General features: G+C 45.8%; 1 protein-coding gene across 1 annotated transcript; it reads left to right on the plus strand.

Moving 5' to 3' along the window:
- Positions 1–3277: 3277 nt before the first annotated feature.
- LOC136477108 (homeobox protein rough sheath 1-like) lies at positions 3278–15790 on the plus strand. The gene is made up of 5 exons (XM_066475137.1): positions 3278–3880; positions 5533–5658; positions 5774–5888; positions 14800–15041; positions 15183–15790. Exons 1-5 carry the CDS (start codon positions 3539–3541, stop codon positions 15405–15407), a joined length of 1050 nt encoding a protein of 349 aa, XP_066331234.1. The 5' UTR covers positions 3278–3538; the 3' UTR covers positions 15408–15790.
- Positions 15791–16788: the final 998 nt, after the last annotated feature.

A 16788-nucleotide genomic window follows, 5' to 3' on the forward strand; every position in this document is an offset into this window, starting at 1 on the left:
CAAGAAGAGCAACGCCTGCTCATCAGCTACTTCGGCCCACCTCTCCAGCTGGAGCACTCAATTCGGGCTTCAGCCGCCTCCAGACGGCCTCTTCGATCGAAAGGCCTGCCTCGAGCCCTACTTCCGACTCTAACCCCACGTCCCTCCAACCAGGGCTCGTAGGAACCCTGCTCACTGCTCTTCTTCGACCGGCGCACTCAGAGCTGACTGGAGCCATCCGACCGAGGACGTCCGCCCGAAAGGAACCAGAAGGCGTGCGGAGAAAGGCAAGGCAAGGCTCACAAGTCAAAACCACTATACCAGGGACCATACCCTGCATAGAACAACACTCTGCGACCACCCTGACATAAACAGTATTGTAGGCGCTGACATCTCCCACTACAGTATTATAGGGGCCGCTAAAACTCCCATACGGTAACCCTCCGCGTGTCCCTGGACATCGATAGCGGTATGGACACCAGGATTTACCATATCGGGTGAACATAGCGAGGCTCCTCACATACCTCTAGGTATCAAACAGTTTTTTGCAGGTACTGACGTCAACCCTTCCTGAAGAAGACAACGACATCTCCCACGTGCACCTGACATTCTACAGTGCATCAACAGCGTTGTGGGGGTCTACCACTATCTGATCCTTGTCAGCGTGGGCAACAAGGCTTAAAAACATTCATACCCTCTCCCTCTTATCTGTAAAGCCATCCCCTTCATCTATAAAAGGGGATAGACTCCCTCCAACAGAGGGGACCGAATGATCGAAGACCGATTCCAGTAGGCTAGAGTTCCTTAGATCTATAGCTCACAACTACAGAACCACCAAGTTCCGACCGCAAGCACACACTTGAATACCTAGCTCATAGCGAAGTTCCTGTCACTCTCGGCCCTTCCGGTCGGAGCCGACCGGACCTCTTGTACTCCCCATCTTTCTCCTTCTCATTTGTAACCCCACTGCAAACTTCGAGTACCTAGGCTCAGGAATAAAGTCACCAACCGACCCTGACTGGATGTAGGGCATGTTGCCCGAACCAGTATAAATCCTATGTCATTGAGTGCTAGGCCACCTCCGATCATAACGTACAATAAAACTACAAATATTCACTAGTTGATCACATTCTGCACCGACACTATAATTAAATGGGTTTTATTCCTCTCTAGTAACTCTAGAGTAACTAAATGGGACTAACCATTTAGGAGGAACTAAAGTTTAGGACCAAATCCAAACAACCCCTAAGTTGAGTATAGCTCCGCCCATGGGCTCTTGCAGGTATCATACCCGATGGGCGCGGATGTAATGTTATCCATAGGTATAGCCGTATAGGTACGGGTATATAATTTTATTTGTTAGGCAATTTGTCGTGGAGGGGTATTTACTGCCAACAATAACCGGTGCGAGTTTTAAAATGTTGACTTGGGACGACAAAGCTTGGTGGATTAGTATCTTCGGCAGAGGATATATGCCATGTTTTTCGCTACCATTAATTCAACATAACCTTGGCTTTGATTTATCACTAGAAATCTTGACATGGAGAAAGACCAGATCACCGGAGGTGGAGAGACATGAGATTGAGCGAGAAGGCGCCAACTGATGACACGTACGGGCGGTATGAACACGCACCAGCTAGTAGCATGTTACTTCACCAAGAATCTTTCCATCTTAGTGAAAAGGAGGGGTCAAGCGGCTAAACACATAGTGGTAGGCATAGGTACCGTTTAGATGGTAAAAGGAAAAAGTCTACTCCATCCCTCAACTATGGGAGGTGGTCTACATAACTCCCTCAACTATAAAACCGTCTGTTCTACCCCTGAACTTTCCAAAACCGTCTAATTTACCCCCTGGGTGGGTTTTCAGCGCCGGTTTTGCTACAGTAACAGCGGGCCTGCTACAGTGGCAGCAGGGGTGCTACAGTACCTTGGTTTTGAATTTTTTATTTTCGGTGAATTTTTGAAAATCATAGTAAATCATAGAAAAATCATAAAATGAAAAATCTAATTTTATTGGACTCCACATGAGTAGATCTACACAGTGAATATATAATACGGTATGTTTTAGTACAAAATTTTTTTGTAGCTTTAGATTAATTGGAAAATCCAATTTTGTCTGTAATTAATTAGAATTTATCTATAACTAAGTTATACATAGTCCAATGAGTACGAAATTTTTACTATAGTTCAAGCATACAATAATTAGCGTACCATAAAAATTTCACCATAATTGGACCATAGAAGCTGCAGCTATGAATTATTCCAATTAATTATAGACAAAATTAGATTTTTCAATTAATCTAAGGCTAAAAAAAAAATTTGTACTAAAGCATACCGTATTATATATTCACTGTGTAGATCTACTCATATGGAGTCTAATAAAATTAGATTTTTCATTTTATGATTTACTATGATTTTTCAAAAATTCACCGAAAATAAAAAGAAATTCAAAGCACTGGCACTGTAGCAGGCCGCTGTTACTGTAGAATAGACGGTTTTGGAAAGTTCAGGGGGTAAAATAGACGGTTTCATAGTTGAGGGGGTTATGTAGACCACCTCCCATAGTTGAGGGGGTGGAGTAGACTTTTTCCGATGGTAAAAATTTTTGACGAAATGACACCGTAGCACTTTCGTTGTTATTTGGCAATTAGTGTCAATCATAGTCTAATTAGGCTTAAAAGATTCGTCTCGTGAATTTCGTCTAAACTGTGTAATTAGTTTTATTTTTTATTTATATTTAATGCTTCATGTATGCGTCCAAATATTCGATGTGACGAAAAATCTTGAAAAATTTGACATTTTGGAGTGGAACTAAACAGGGGGAGAGAGACGACATGCCGGGAACACCACCGCGCGCGGCTGTAGCCTTTAACTTCATTCTACAGTCCCCACTACGTGACGCTTGCTACTGCTTGTAGATGAAACAATTCATCTGTCCCTGAGTCCTGCCTGCTCCCTGCCTGCAGAGAGAGGCCGTCGACACTGATGGAAACCTCAAAAAATCCGTCCAGCTCCAAGAAACGTCGCAAGCATAGGACTACTGATGAAGAAGAAAAAAATATCACGCATCTGCATGTGATATGTATGATGCGTCTGCAACCTTGGTACGGATCTCCTCCTCCCCTCAGACCTCCTCGCATCTCGGTTGGTACCTGTCTATTCGGACCGAGTATTCCCCAGGCGCAGCTGTCGTCCTGTGCGTGTAACAGCGGCAGCTAGCAACATCAGCGCACAGCTGAGCTGCTTCCTCTTTACTCTGACTTTACATGGGAACAAAGCCAGCCACCAGCCACACACACGCATATTATCACTCACTCCTGTATACCTTTCCTCCTCTCTTCATCGATCCATCTCCTAATCAGATCCTATCCTAAATATCTATCTCAACCATGCATCTACCTGAGTTCATCTCTTCCTTCCCGTCGTCCGATCCATTGCTAGCTAGCTTAGCCTTAGCTAGGGTTTCTTGAGTCGTCTTGGCCTCATCAGTTTTCTTCTTCTTCTTCGATCTGTCTTTTGATTATTGACACAGTGGAAATAAAGAAGCTAGCCAAAAGCCATGGATAGCTTCGGGGATCTTGGCGGAGGTGGGAGCAGTTCCTCCAAGGCTGCTGCTTCCTTCTTGCAGCTTCCGCTGCCGGCATCAACGTCGTCGGCAGAACAGGTGTTTCCGCCGCCGGACGGGCAGCACCATCAGCACCACAGCTCACGCATCGCGTTGCAACAGTTACTGGCCGACCCGTCGGCAGCGCAGCAGCATAGCCATCAGAAGGACGCGGCAGCAATAGTACAGGGAGAGATGTCGCCGGCGGCGGATGGGGATGCAGACACCATCAAGGCCAAGATCATGTCGCACCCCCAGTACTCGGCTCTCCTCGCCGCCTACTTGGACTGCCAAAAGGTTAGTACAAGCCAGCATCCATGCACAGGACTTGTTTAATCAGGAACTCAGGAGATGTATATATATAAAAGAGTTAAATACGAGAGGTTCTTGAACTTATTACGGTGTGTCACTTAGAAAATGTATTTCTGAGTACGTAAACTTGTTAAATGATACGTCGTAGGTTCAGACTTATCACGTGGTAGAAAAATATACACCCAACCCCCTGAAAAATATGCAAGATATGAAAATCCATCCGTCCTGTACCATCGATGGCTCGCAGCGATGTCAAGTCCTATGGCTTGCTAAGGGCGTGTTTGGTTCTTTAGTCGCTCTTAAAATTCATGTCACATCGAATGTTTAGATACTAATAAAGAGTATTAAATATAGATGAGTTACAAAACCAATTACATAGATAGAGGCTAATTTGCGAGACGATTTTTTAAGCCTAATTAACCTGTCATTAGCATATATTTACTGTAGCACCACGTTGTCAAATCATGGACTAATTAGACTTAAAAGATTCGTCTCGCAAATTAATCGCAAGTTGTGTAATTAGTTTTGTAATTAGTCTATATTTAATACTCCATGTATGTGTCTAAACATTCGATGTGACAGAAATTTTAGGATGACCTGTAGAAACCAAACACCCCCTTGCTTCCTAAAGAAGCCGTGGGTGCAAGTAATTGGGCCGACGTTCACTATAGTGGGCGAATTTGGAAGAGGAATAAAGGGCGACCGTGAAGCTGGAACACGGCTTTTATTGCCGTCGAGGCAGGGCAGGCAGAGGCTCGGCTGGGGCTTGGGCTGGCGTCTATGTCGTGGCTGGGGCACCGACTTGCGCAGGCATTGATGGCACACAGCCTCGGGACGAGGCGAGGAACAGAGGTACTCGGCGTGGACGACGGGCATGGCGTGCAGACGTGCTGTCACGATTGCGTTAAGGTTCAAACCGCGGCAGGGCAGTCGAGTGCCAAGGCGTTGGGACGGAGCGAGGCAGCAGCACAGGCAGAGGGCGCTCGGTCGTGGAGGGCAGCGAGGCCATTGGCCGCAGCAGGCGAGCGCAGCGCCTCGACGCGACAGGACCGCGGTCAGCAGAGCGCAAGGACAAGGACCCTCGGCTTCCGATCCAGAGCGCCGCACACGTCGCTGTATGTTCTCTTCCCTTGACGTCGATTCTGTAGACGAGTAGGTGTCGGCGCTTGCGGCAGGAGGCGCGTTACACGATGGCGAGGTGGGCGACGACGAGCTCGACCGACATGAGGAACATGGCCTCGACGGCGACGAGGTGGCCCCTCCCCTGCCACTCGAGTCCTGCGCCGGCGACGCAGAACACGGCGATGGCCTTGGCGAGGACATAGCAGAGGGAGGCAGCGCGCACACGAGCAGCGGCGTCTTCATCTCCTCCATCGCAGGCTGATATGTTTAGGGGCATATTTTTTCAGGGGGTTGGGTGCATATTTTCCTGCCACATGGCAAGTATGGACCTACAGTATATCATTTAGCAAGTTTACGTATCTACAAATTCATTTTTCAAGTTTACGTACCTAAGTGACACCCATGATAAGTTTAAAGGTCTCTCATGCATTTAACTCTGTATAAAATAAAATCTTACTAGCTACTGCTATATGTCTTGGATTCGATTATGTTGTCGATTGCATATATATATATAGGTCGGCGCGCCTCCGGATGTGTCGGATAGGCTCTCGGCCATGGCGGCGAAGCTGGACGCACAGCCGGGGCCAAGCCGGTGGCGCGAGCCGACGACACGGCCTGACCCGGAGCTCGACCAGTTCATGGTACCTACGCTCCTTTGATCCATCGATGGATTCGTCGCATGCGATACTTCTTTGTCCATGCATGGTATCCATCTCAAATAATCATCCGCATCACCTGCTTGTCACTCTGATGCAGGAGGCCTACTGCAACATGCTGGTGAAGTTCCAGGAGGAGATGGCGCGGCCGATCCAGGAGGCAACGGAGTTCTTCAAGAGCGTGGAGAGGCAGCTGCAGCTCGGCTCGATCTCCGGTAACTATTTCTCTATGGTTCGTTGCAGACAGGTAGCTTACCACATCGGGAAATGTTGTTGGGTTTATGCCATGGAACTGAGCCAGCTTTCCCCGCCCCCCCCCCCCCCCCCCCCCCCCCCCCCCCCCCCCCCCCCCCCCGCTTTGGATTCGTGCTGCTGATACGGGTGATTTTTGTTGCTTTGTTTATTCGGGGAGAGGGGATAAGGTTTGCATGCATTAGTCCACTTGTTTGATGATTGAGGCATAATAGAGAGCACTTATCAGTAGTAGTATAGTGAGCATCACGAGGCCACTGTTAGCTCCAGGTTTCATGGCTCTCCACCTCTCGTTTATTGGCTTTAACTCGCATCGTATAATGCAATATTGGAGACCTGATGTGCCATGGAATGACGCTGGGGCACAATTTTCAATTTTGGATACCCTCTTCAGTTACATGCACTGTTACTGACGAACCACATCAGATCAGAGTTACTAGTTTCTCTATATTCAGCCATCACTGTTTCTTAGTTTTATTTACCACCCACACACGTCTTGTATGTCTTTCACTGTGTGTTGTTGTACTCCTATATACCTTTGTGTGTAGCTAGTAAGAAAGGGAGATTCATACAACTAAGCAAAGTACTATACCTAAGCTCGTTTAGTAGGCATATACAGTTAGTGGTTGGAAATTGGGCCGCACGTGTGGTGGTAATCTGGTCACTGGCTAATAAGTCATGGCTAAAAATATGACTTATTTGTTGTGAGAGAAAAATATTATTCGTTGACTGAAAAATATGGCTTATAAGCCTAACGAAATGGACGATTATGGGTCTCCAAATAAATAGCGGATTCAGTACTGTTCGAGATAGATAAATGTACTGTTGCTATACTGTTTGCTTTGTCTCTTGATCTACTCCTACAGTAGGGTACAAGAACCCAAGCTATGACACACTTGAGTACTTGTCATATGTATGGTTGCTTGCATCCTTCCTAGTCATTGGTAGCGCCGCTGTTTCTTTCAATAACCATCTGCTCATGTAGTACTATAGTGATACATATAATAACAGTAATAGTAAATATAATAGTAATAAAATTAAGGAACCCAGGTTAATTACACGAAGATGTAATTAATGATAAGTTGATTTATCTTGTATTATAGTTCTATAATATTCTAGAACAGCTATGTTTGATATATACATGATACATAAATTACTTGTAAAGTTCATTCAAAATGACATTTTTTGTGACCATAGTGTTTACATGAAAAAAAACAGTGGTAGTTATGCATTAGAAAAAGAATCCTGTCCGATTTTTTTTTTTTTTTTTTTTTGCTTCTACACATGCCTTTGTACTTTGGAGCATACATATCGTTTGCTACTGCCCGCGCACTCTGACATGGTTTTATGCTTTGCCGATGGATAAATTCTTAAAAGAGTTAAATATATTGGTGGCCCTTGAACTTGTGTCTGCGCATATGGATCCATGAACTTGGAAAATGTATTTCTGAATCCCTAAATTTATTAAGGGGTGCATCGCATGCCCATGCCAATCACGTGGACATTTTTTACTGACATGGCACGCTAGCCTGGCATGTATTTTTCAATTAACCCCTCACATCAGTTATCCTTATTAAAAATAGACCCTTCTCTCTTTCTCTCACCATCCCGCTTGCTGGAGCAACGCGCTGTCGAGACCGTGGCCGCGTGTCGCTAGCGCTTGCCGTCGCCCACCTCACCATGGCATACAACACCTCCTGCCACATGTCGCTCGCGCTCACGCCGTCGCTCACCTCGCCAACCAAGGCCGTCGTCGTGTTCTGCATCACCGGTGCCAGACTCGAGTGGCAGGGGAAGGGCCACCTCGTCTTCGTCGAGGCAATGTCTTCGTGTTTTGCATCGGCGTCACGTACGGCTTCCGCTCCCACTTCCTGCCCGGGCGAGGCACGTTGACGTACGGCACCGCCGTCGCATCCTCCTCCGAAGCCCCTATCTACCTGTCGCCCTGCAACCATCTCGCCCACGTGATTGGCTGTTGTGGGAAGAGAACACGCAGCGAGGAGCTCTGGATCGGACGCCGAGGGTCCCCAGCATTTGTCAGACGTGCGTGGCGGCGCTAGAGCTGAAGCGGCATAATGTCGAGCACCGAACGCCGTGGGGGAACATGCTCACAAGAACGATGGACAACGACGATGCGGGGCTCCTTGTGTGCGCGCATGACCGCGCAGCACGCGCCGGAGGCGGGCGTGGCCGCGGTCGGGTACTCGGGTGCGGCTACGACCAGATGGGGGACCTCCGCCTGGGTCACGCCAAGCCTGGTGGTCGCCTCGTGGACCTCGACGCTGCCGGTGCGGGCAGTGACACGTCCTCGCGGGAGCTGGCGGGCGTGCCGGCCTGGGTCGTTGTTGACAAGGGTGAGCGCACATGGTTCCACACTTCCACTCCGATGTGCTCCCCTTCGTCGAGATGGCGGAGCAGGTGAATCGGTAGCTGTCACAACGGTTGCAGCCACGACGCCGCTGCCACACGCAGCCTCTGCTTCGACACCCGCCTCGTCGAGCTCTACAGCGTCCTCAGGGACTGAGTCAACCAAGCAGAACCTTCCGCCCTTCGAACGCGTGCAAGAAGCTAGCTAGCTGGCAAGACTCCAGAGGCCATGCATCTGGTCTCGCCGTACAACCCGCGTGCCCGACTGGCTGCGCGCAGTGCGCCCTGCGGCCAGCGCCCTGCGACCGTGCTCGCGCTCGCGGCAGGCAGCCCGCGCAACCTCCTAGCTGCAGCCCTGCGCGTCCTCCGCGCCTGAGTGCCCGCGTCCTCCCTCGCGCGACCTCCGTGCCCGTGGGTGGCGGCCAGCCCCGCGCGGCCCCCTGCGTCGGCGACCGGCGGCCCGGGGGCAGGTGACTTGGCCAACGGCGGCGGCCGTGCTCCAGTCGGCAGCGGAGGAGCTCGCGCGGCAACTGCGGTGTCGGGAGGCTTGGCCGAGGGGCGTGGAGTAGCCCGCGGCCACGTTCTCGACAGCGTGCTCCAGCAAGCGGGACGGTGAGAGAGAAAGAAGGGTCTATTTTTAATAAGGATAACTAACGTGAGGGGTTAATTGAAAAATACATGCCATGCTAGCGTGCCACGTCAGCAAAAAAACATCCACATGGCTGGCATGGGCCTATGGTGCACCGCTTAACAAGTACAAGGACCTAGAAATGCATTTTGCAAGTTCATGGGCTTAAGTGTGCCGCTGGTGTATTTAACTCTTCTTAAAATAGATGGCTTCGTTATAGGGTACACAGTATCATGCATATTTTCTGGAGCACTTTTGTAGTATCACGTTGTTTTTTGGATCATTCAACTTTAGTCATGACGAGATTAGATCTAATATAGTATTTATAGTATTACGTAGATTAAAAAAAATCCCGGATGCACATAATTTAGCAGTTCATATCTACACAGGGCAAAATAGCAAGTGTCTGAATAACCTGTACGTATGGTTGTATGTTGTACGATGCACAGCCCTTCCTCCATCTGCTGCTATACAATACAATCACATGTTCTCTACAATGTATTACAACTTTACAGATCTCATCAATTCTCATTACTTGCTTGCCCCCAAATCAAATATGGAACGAAATCTACATTATGTTTTTGCATGCTGCGTGAAAACTGAATGGCAATTGGGCCATGGCTTCAGGATAGCTGCCCCAACATTCATCAGAACATATCTATCTATATCTATATAAGAACTTTAAATTTGAGGAGCGTTGCTGTTCATCCAGCGTCCGATAAGTTTTCTTTTATTTTTTTTCCCGAAAAAAGAAAAGTGTCAGCTGAATAAAAAAATCCCTTTTTTTTCCCACCTCATTCCCACGCGAAGCCTGGGCACCCATGCTAGTGTACATATACAACATTACTTGCAATCTGCATGTAGCTAGGCTTCTTCCCACAGTATTTTATTTGGTGAATAGAAGCATACTATATATGTTCTCTGACTGTATGGTTATTAATCTGCACTCGTTGGAGGCATATGGATGAAACGGAATAGTTTGTGAGACTGTTCTCCTGTGTATGATTGCTTGATCCACAGTGAATGGCCCGTAATAAGAGAAAAGAAACACCTGGAATCAATGAACTGTTTGTTTACAACGATGGCACACCTAATGACCCTACCAAATAAGGATATGCACTTCCTTTATACAATAATAACTAGAAGGATACCCATGCATTGCATGCATGAGCTGGACCTGCATGTTATTGTATAGGTTCGGATCAAAACTGGGCAAGCTAATGGTATAATCCAATAAGAAAACTAATGGAGTACCAGACTGATTTATAAGACGATGGGATGGCAAATGCAAACAAAAAGCATGATGTAGATGCATGCCTTGTATTTTGATAGACTAAAAATAGTAATTGCACATAGCGGGGATGATGTGGACTGTTTTAGCCATTGGTGGGGGATGAAGTGGATTTTTTGTATGGAGAGATCGAAGGCGGCTAGTGGGGAATGACGTGGATATATTGCATGTTGAGATTGAAAGTTAGTATGGTTTGCTTTTATAATAGATATAGATATAGATATAGGATAGAATGCAGATTTTTGACAAATTGAAATTAGTAATTGTACTTAGTGAGGATGGTGTGGACAGTTTGAGCATTTATTTGTGGGGGATGAAGTGGATTTCCTGCATGAAGAGATCTATAATAGATATATGTATTATCTAATCAATAGTTTGCTTTTATAATAGATATAGATATAGATCTAGATTGAAAGTTAGTGGAAGATAATGTGGCATTTAGTAGGAAATAACATGGATAGCTTGCATGTTTAGATTGAAAGTTAGTAGAATTTGCTTTTATATGAATGATTATAGTATAATTTTTTGATAAGGAATGTGTAAATTTATATGTTATCATTATTAAGGCCCCAACTACTAGTGATGTTAAAACCAGTACATATCGTATAAAATCTTTCATAGGCTACCGGTTTATCCATATATTGGCTAATAATTGTTAACTGGTGAGTTGCTATGAATCAACCTTCATCCTAAAAACATTATTCGAAACAAAAAAATCAAAATATTAATCATTATTTAATGTTTTGCTATAACACTGTGTACCACTACCTTATGAAAGTGGGACAATATAAATAACGCTAATATTGGATGATTTATATGAAGTCTAGGCTATTTATATAAAGTACAAGGCGGCTTGATGATCTCAAGCAAGTTCAGAGATAGAGATGGAAACCAATCCTATCCTACTATATCAATGCATGGAATCCTTTCAAATCCATGTCATATACTCTAGCATTTCCTCCTCCCCCGCTGTCATAGTGTGAGCAAGGCAGACGCTTAGAATGGAGGGGAAACCAACAAAGTAGACGATAATAGCCTTTTGTTGCCAAGGTAGCCGAGAACAGTGCATTGTGGACATCGCCATGGAGGAGAGAGTTGCAGGTCCAAAGCACCAACACTAGCATACTCGTGCACAGAATTAGTGTAATCTGGTCGAACGCCGGCTTCACTAGTAGTGCGGTGATCTCAATGGGACAACTTTGGTAGCTAGAGAGCAGGAATGTGCTAACTCAAATCAATACCTTGCACGATGAAGAGGACTAGCGGCATGAAGCACGACTACTGCCCAATTGGGTAGCTATCGTGTTGATAATGGCATGGTCACATACCGTTGGTTCTCGGAGGTGCGATGGTTTGTATTAGTCATCGACAACAGACCAACGATGATGATCTAATGTGACAATAATCGAGTAGATGGGTTCTCGATTGGTACAAAGGACGTAGTCTTGTTGACGAGGGTCAAGCCATGTCATTATCTAGAGGTGGACATGAAATGTGATCGTTAATGATCAACAGTGAGATGCAACCCAATTTGTGATTGAGATATAGAAAACCCCATCTAGAAAATATTAGGAAAAACTGTAGGCCGAACAATAGTAGACAACGTGAACACTAAACTATGGGTTGCAGACCCTGGGAGAGTGATGTGATCATCTTTCGAGGGTTGATGCGGCGGATGCTACCAAGGCAGTGGCTTTGGAACACCGCCAGTTCTATACCATGTGAGGATGTGAATATTGCAAATATTAGATGATTTGTATCAAATATTGGATGATTTGTATTAAGTCTCATAGGTTATTTATATAGAGTACACAGTTGCTCGAAGGGAAGTGTTTAAATTGATCTCATACTTCAATACACACCACAACGAAAAGAAAACCAAATTGGATTAGGACATCAATATGCACCACAAAAACAACCAAATTATTGGATTAGGACATCAATATGCACCACAAAAACACAACACAACCACACAACCACCTTTCACCATTGCCACTTCCAAGAAAGAGAAAACGTGCCAAACTACACACAGCGGCGGTGGCCTTCATACTGCAACATCGTCATCAAACTATAGGAAGCCAACATGTCGATAAGAATTCATTAGCGCCTGTGTCGTGAGACGATATGTCTCGCCCAATCTAACCACTACTTTGCATGGCTAGCGGCCATAGTCCGCTATAAAGAGTCACACCATATCGTTGTCGCTTGTGCATCTACTGATAGTGTCCTTCACTGAACTGAACCCTGCCATGCATGTAGGGCTAGCTATTGTAGAATGCTACAAGACTCCAAGCTGGTATGCAATGGCTTCCTCTTGACACCACCAAGTCGCCACATCCTCTAAGATTAGCTAGGCTACCAACAAAGCCACAAGCACCAAGGCACCGGTGTTCTCAACTCACACAACATAGTTATCATCTGCCTTCTCGCTAGATTAGTGTTGTCATGACTATAATTGGGAAATATGATGCCACCACTTCTTAATTAAATTATTTTTGTATGAGTAGAAAAAATTGTGCTTATGATCTAATTGGAATGGCATAAGTGCTGAAGAGTTTAACTTCATAGGGGGTTTAGGTCACCGTCGTAGCATTTTATATTTCAATGCACACATCTTCTGACAAGGACACTGTTAAGTTGTTGGTTTAGAGGAAATTTAATTGACTTCCATTTCAATTGTACTAGTATAGTGCTTGTGCTAACGCTACGGCTTTATTTTAGGGATGTACATGGAAACAACCAAACAACGATTTTTGTTTCTAGAGTTCAACTTTCACACAATTGTATATGACCATGTATATACAATCTGAGAAACACTTACACGTAACAAGGCATAATAAAGTTATTTCTCGCATTAACCATATAATTTACAATCTGCCTAAGTCCTTAAACATGTCTTAGAGATCTTCATGGTCACTTCATGCAAATTTCATCCCAAATAATCAAAGATGTCGTATCAAGCTTCTTAAAGTAGATATAGCTTCTTAAAGTAACTCTATAATTCACTTTTGATAAATGAAAGAAAAAAATGTATTTGATCTTTTCTAAAATTAAATAGTAGATATAGTCGTAAATATATGTGTGCAACCGCGATGGATATTTATCTGGTTGTTCCTCGGTTTCTCCCTCTCTCCCATCCTGTTTTTCTTTCTTCAGATGATTTTCGGGTATTAAAAAGCTAACTAATGAAAATTATTGGACAAAAGAAAAAAAACATTTCTTCTTGGCATAATCAACTGATTTATCAAGTAAGTTTTAAGTACACCATCTGTTTGAAATTGTAAGTCGTTCCAGCTTTTCTAGATACATACTCCCTCTATTTCAAATTATAAGTCGTTTTGACTTTTTTGGTTCATCCATTTTGCTATGTATCTAGACATATTATTATGTCTAAATGCATAACAAATTAGATGTACCAAAAAAATCAAAACGACTTATAATTTAGAATGGAGGAAGTAGTTTTTACTATGTATATAGACATAATGTATATTTAGGTGCATAGCAAAAGCTATATATCTAAAAATTAGAACAAAGCTAATTGTCTCTAGCTTGCGTGTTCTATTTCATAATGGCCTTTTATTTTCATAATCACGTGTCAAGTCAGTTCGTTTATTTTGTAAACTCGGTCGGGGCGTGTAGTGTGTTACTTTTGTAACACAGTGGTCTAACTTCTCTCTTTGGAGGATGAAACCGGATATTTCTTCTATTTTTTTTAAAAAAAATAGGCAAAACCAAATGTGCTAAACCTCTTCATTGATCTCCTCTCTGTGGGCTCGGACTGTAAGTGACCCGTTTTGCTTCCTTGTCCGCTGTTGGTATTTTATGAGAAGAAAGGGGTAGACCTTTCCAGGTTTAGCCACGCTGCAGACGCTCCACTGCTCCTACTGACGTATGGGATCACCAAACCAGGTCCCACGTGTTCTTGACGGAAACATGCAAGTGGGTATGTTGGCAGGTCTGTCGCCATTACTTATTGACGCAATACCAGAACGGCACGGAGAGTTTTGGAAGGGGCGCGTCAGATGGGGCCGGGATCGGTGTGGGTTTTTCCATTATAATGACAATTCTAAAAATTGCCTTGATCGGAGTCACGTATCCGTCCTTCCTATTTGCCTTGACTGACTTCCATATTTGTCTTGATTGATTTCCATTGGTTTCCATTTTACCGTAGACTGCTGGATGTGCTGAAAATTGCCTTGATCGGAGTCACGCATCCCTCATTTCTATTTGTTTTGACTGACTTCCATATTTGCTTTGATTGACTTCCATTGGTTTCTATTTTACCATAGACTGCGGGATGTGTGAGGGGTGCGTTGAAGCCTAGGTGGGGGAGAATACTGTATATATGTGCATGAGCAGTATTTGATCAGAGCAAGACTGTTCATTCGTACCATCACACCACCTATCTAAACAGGCTGAATTAATTGGGAGCTTGTTGGCTTGTAATTCGTGTGGCCCTTTGGTTACCACGCAAACGTTGTCAGAAGTGGTCTAGCTAATCTTTATTATCTTTGGAACCAATAATTAAAGTGTGGCAAGCAAACTTTAACCAACTTTGTTGGTTGCTGATCATCATCTTTAACTGCAGACAGTAACTGTGAGGTGTCCGGGTCGTCCGAGGATGATCAGGACGCGAGCTGTCCTGAAGAGATCGATCCCTGCGCCGAGGACATGGAGCTCAAGCACCAGCTCCTGAGGAAGTACGGCGGCTACCTGGGCGGCCTTCGCCAGGAGTTCTCCAAGAGGAAGAAGAAAGGGAAGCTCCCCAAGGAAGCGAGGCAGAAGCTGTTGCACTGGTGGGAGCTGCACTACAAATGGCCCTATCCTTCTGTAAGCTAAACCCTATATATATCCATCCATGCATTACTAATTCAAGCTCTTCTTGTATGGCAACTACTGTGTTGCATTGCCAAAGAAAAACTGAAGCTTTTGATGCATGACTGTTGCGAGTACGTACTCATCTATTGTCAGGAGACGGAGAAGATGGCGCTGGCAGAGATGACAGGGCTGGACCAGAAGCAGATCAACAACTGGTTCATCAACCAGCGGAAGCGGCACTGGAAGCCTGCGTCGGAGGACATGCCGTTCGCGATGATGGAGGGCGGGTTCCACGTCCCGCAGGGCACCGCGGCACTGTACATGGACAGGCCGCCGCCGTTCATGGCGGACGGCATGTACCGGCTGGGGTCGTCGTGAGGGCCGGGAATCTCAGCTCGTGTGTGTCTGCTGGTGCGTGTCTCCCATGCGTGTGCATGCTCGATCGGATCGACGTCCAGCAAAGTTGCCGGCCGGCCGGTGGTGCATGTTTAGTTTGGGTTACCGTGGAGAGTAAACTCCGATCGATCCATGGTAGCGGCATGCAAGGTAAAATCTTAAAGCAGGTCCCGGTAAGACGGTGATTGTTGAGGTAGTAGTGATTGAAGTGACGGTGGCCATTGCTGCTATTCGGCTGTAAATATACAGTTTCGGTTTGATACTTTTTGCTCTCGACGATCTGTAGTAATTCTGCAAAGTCGTTGTAGGCACCATGTTTTTCTCTCTTTTTTTTCCATAAAGACGACTGATAATAAACCTCTATGCATTGCATCGGTATATTCTCAGCTTGTGCCCTTCTGGTAAACCGGAGGGGAGAGGGATGGAACGGTACGATTTGTAACTGTTAGTCTGTTACCCAGATGAGATCCAGATCGATGGACCGACCATTTCTTTGCGCAGCACAGGTGCCATGCCATTCTACCTGCAGTCCTACTACACACATGTCGTTGCTCTTCGCTAGTAAACCTGTGCTGCGATTGCCGCCCGCGTCCTGTCATCCTGTGCGGCTCACGTGGTGAATCCGCACCGAGCACGGAGCTAATAACGCCCCGTTTAGATGCGGAATTTTTTTTTTTTTTGACTTTTAGCTACTGTAGCACTTTCGTCTGTATTTGGTAAAAATTGTCCAATTATGAACTATTTAGACTTAAAAGATTCGTCTCGCCAATTATGGGCAAACTGTGCAATTAGTTATTCTTTTTACCTACATTTAATGCTCCATACATGTACCGCAAGATTTGATGTGACAGAAAATCTTGAAAATTTTTGAATTTTGGGTAGGATCTAAACAGGGCCTAAGCTGTCCGGTGCCCGTACGTGGGTGGTACGCCTGGCCACAAATGCTGCACCCTTCACAGCGCGGCGGAACAGGCGAACAGCCAGCATGCAGCGCCTGATCATGATGACAGATCCATGCATCCATCTCGCGTCAGCATGAGCTGAACAAACCCAGCCCCAGGGTGAGTCGTCGGGGCGTGTTTGGATTGATCCTGTCCCCAGGCGTGGAAAATCGGACGCCTGGGACTCACGCGAGCTCCAGGCAAGTCTGGCCAGTCTGAAACCAAACAAGCCCATGTGACTGTAGCACGAACGGTACGTGGCCGGCGCGGCAAAGACGGCCAACGAACTCGGCAGCGCTGTCGTAATGACGCGGCCCGGACCGCGCGGCGCCGGAGCGGGGCAACGCACGGCTCTATCCGTGTGGACTGTGGGCGACGGCAGGCGTGTACTTAAATCTCCACTGTAGATGCGCGGCAGGCCG

The sequence above is a fragment of the Miscanthus floridulus genome, chromosome 1 (assembly GCF_019320115.1).
Source record: "Miscanthus floridulus cultivar M001 chromosome 1, ASM1932011v1, whole genome shotgun sequence".
Taxonomy (NCBI): domain Eukaryota; kingdom Viridiplantae; phylum Streptophyta; class Magnoliopsida; order Poales; family Poaceae; genus Miscanthus; species Miscanthus floridulus.

Excerpts from the sequence above, each read along its gene's own strand:
- LOC136477108 (XM_066475137.1), top strand. The coding sequence starts at position 3,539 with ATGGATAGCTTCGGGGATCTTGGCGGAGGTGGGAGCAGTTCCTCCAAG. Across the intron at positions 3,881-5,532 it reads CCTACTTGGACTGCCAAAAG|GTCGGCGCGCCTCCGGATGT; the intron begins GTTAGTACAAGC and ends ATATATATATAG. Across the intron at positions 5,659-5,773 it reads CGGAGCTCGACCAGTTCATG|GAGGCCTACTGCAACATGCT; the intron begins GTACCTACGCTC and ends ACTCTGATGCAG.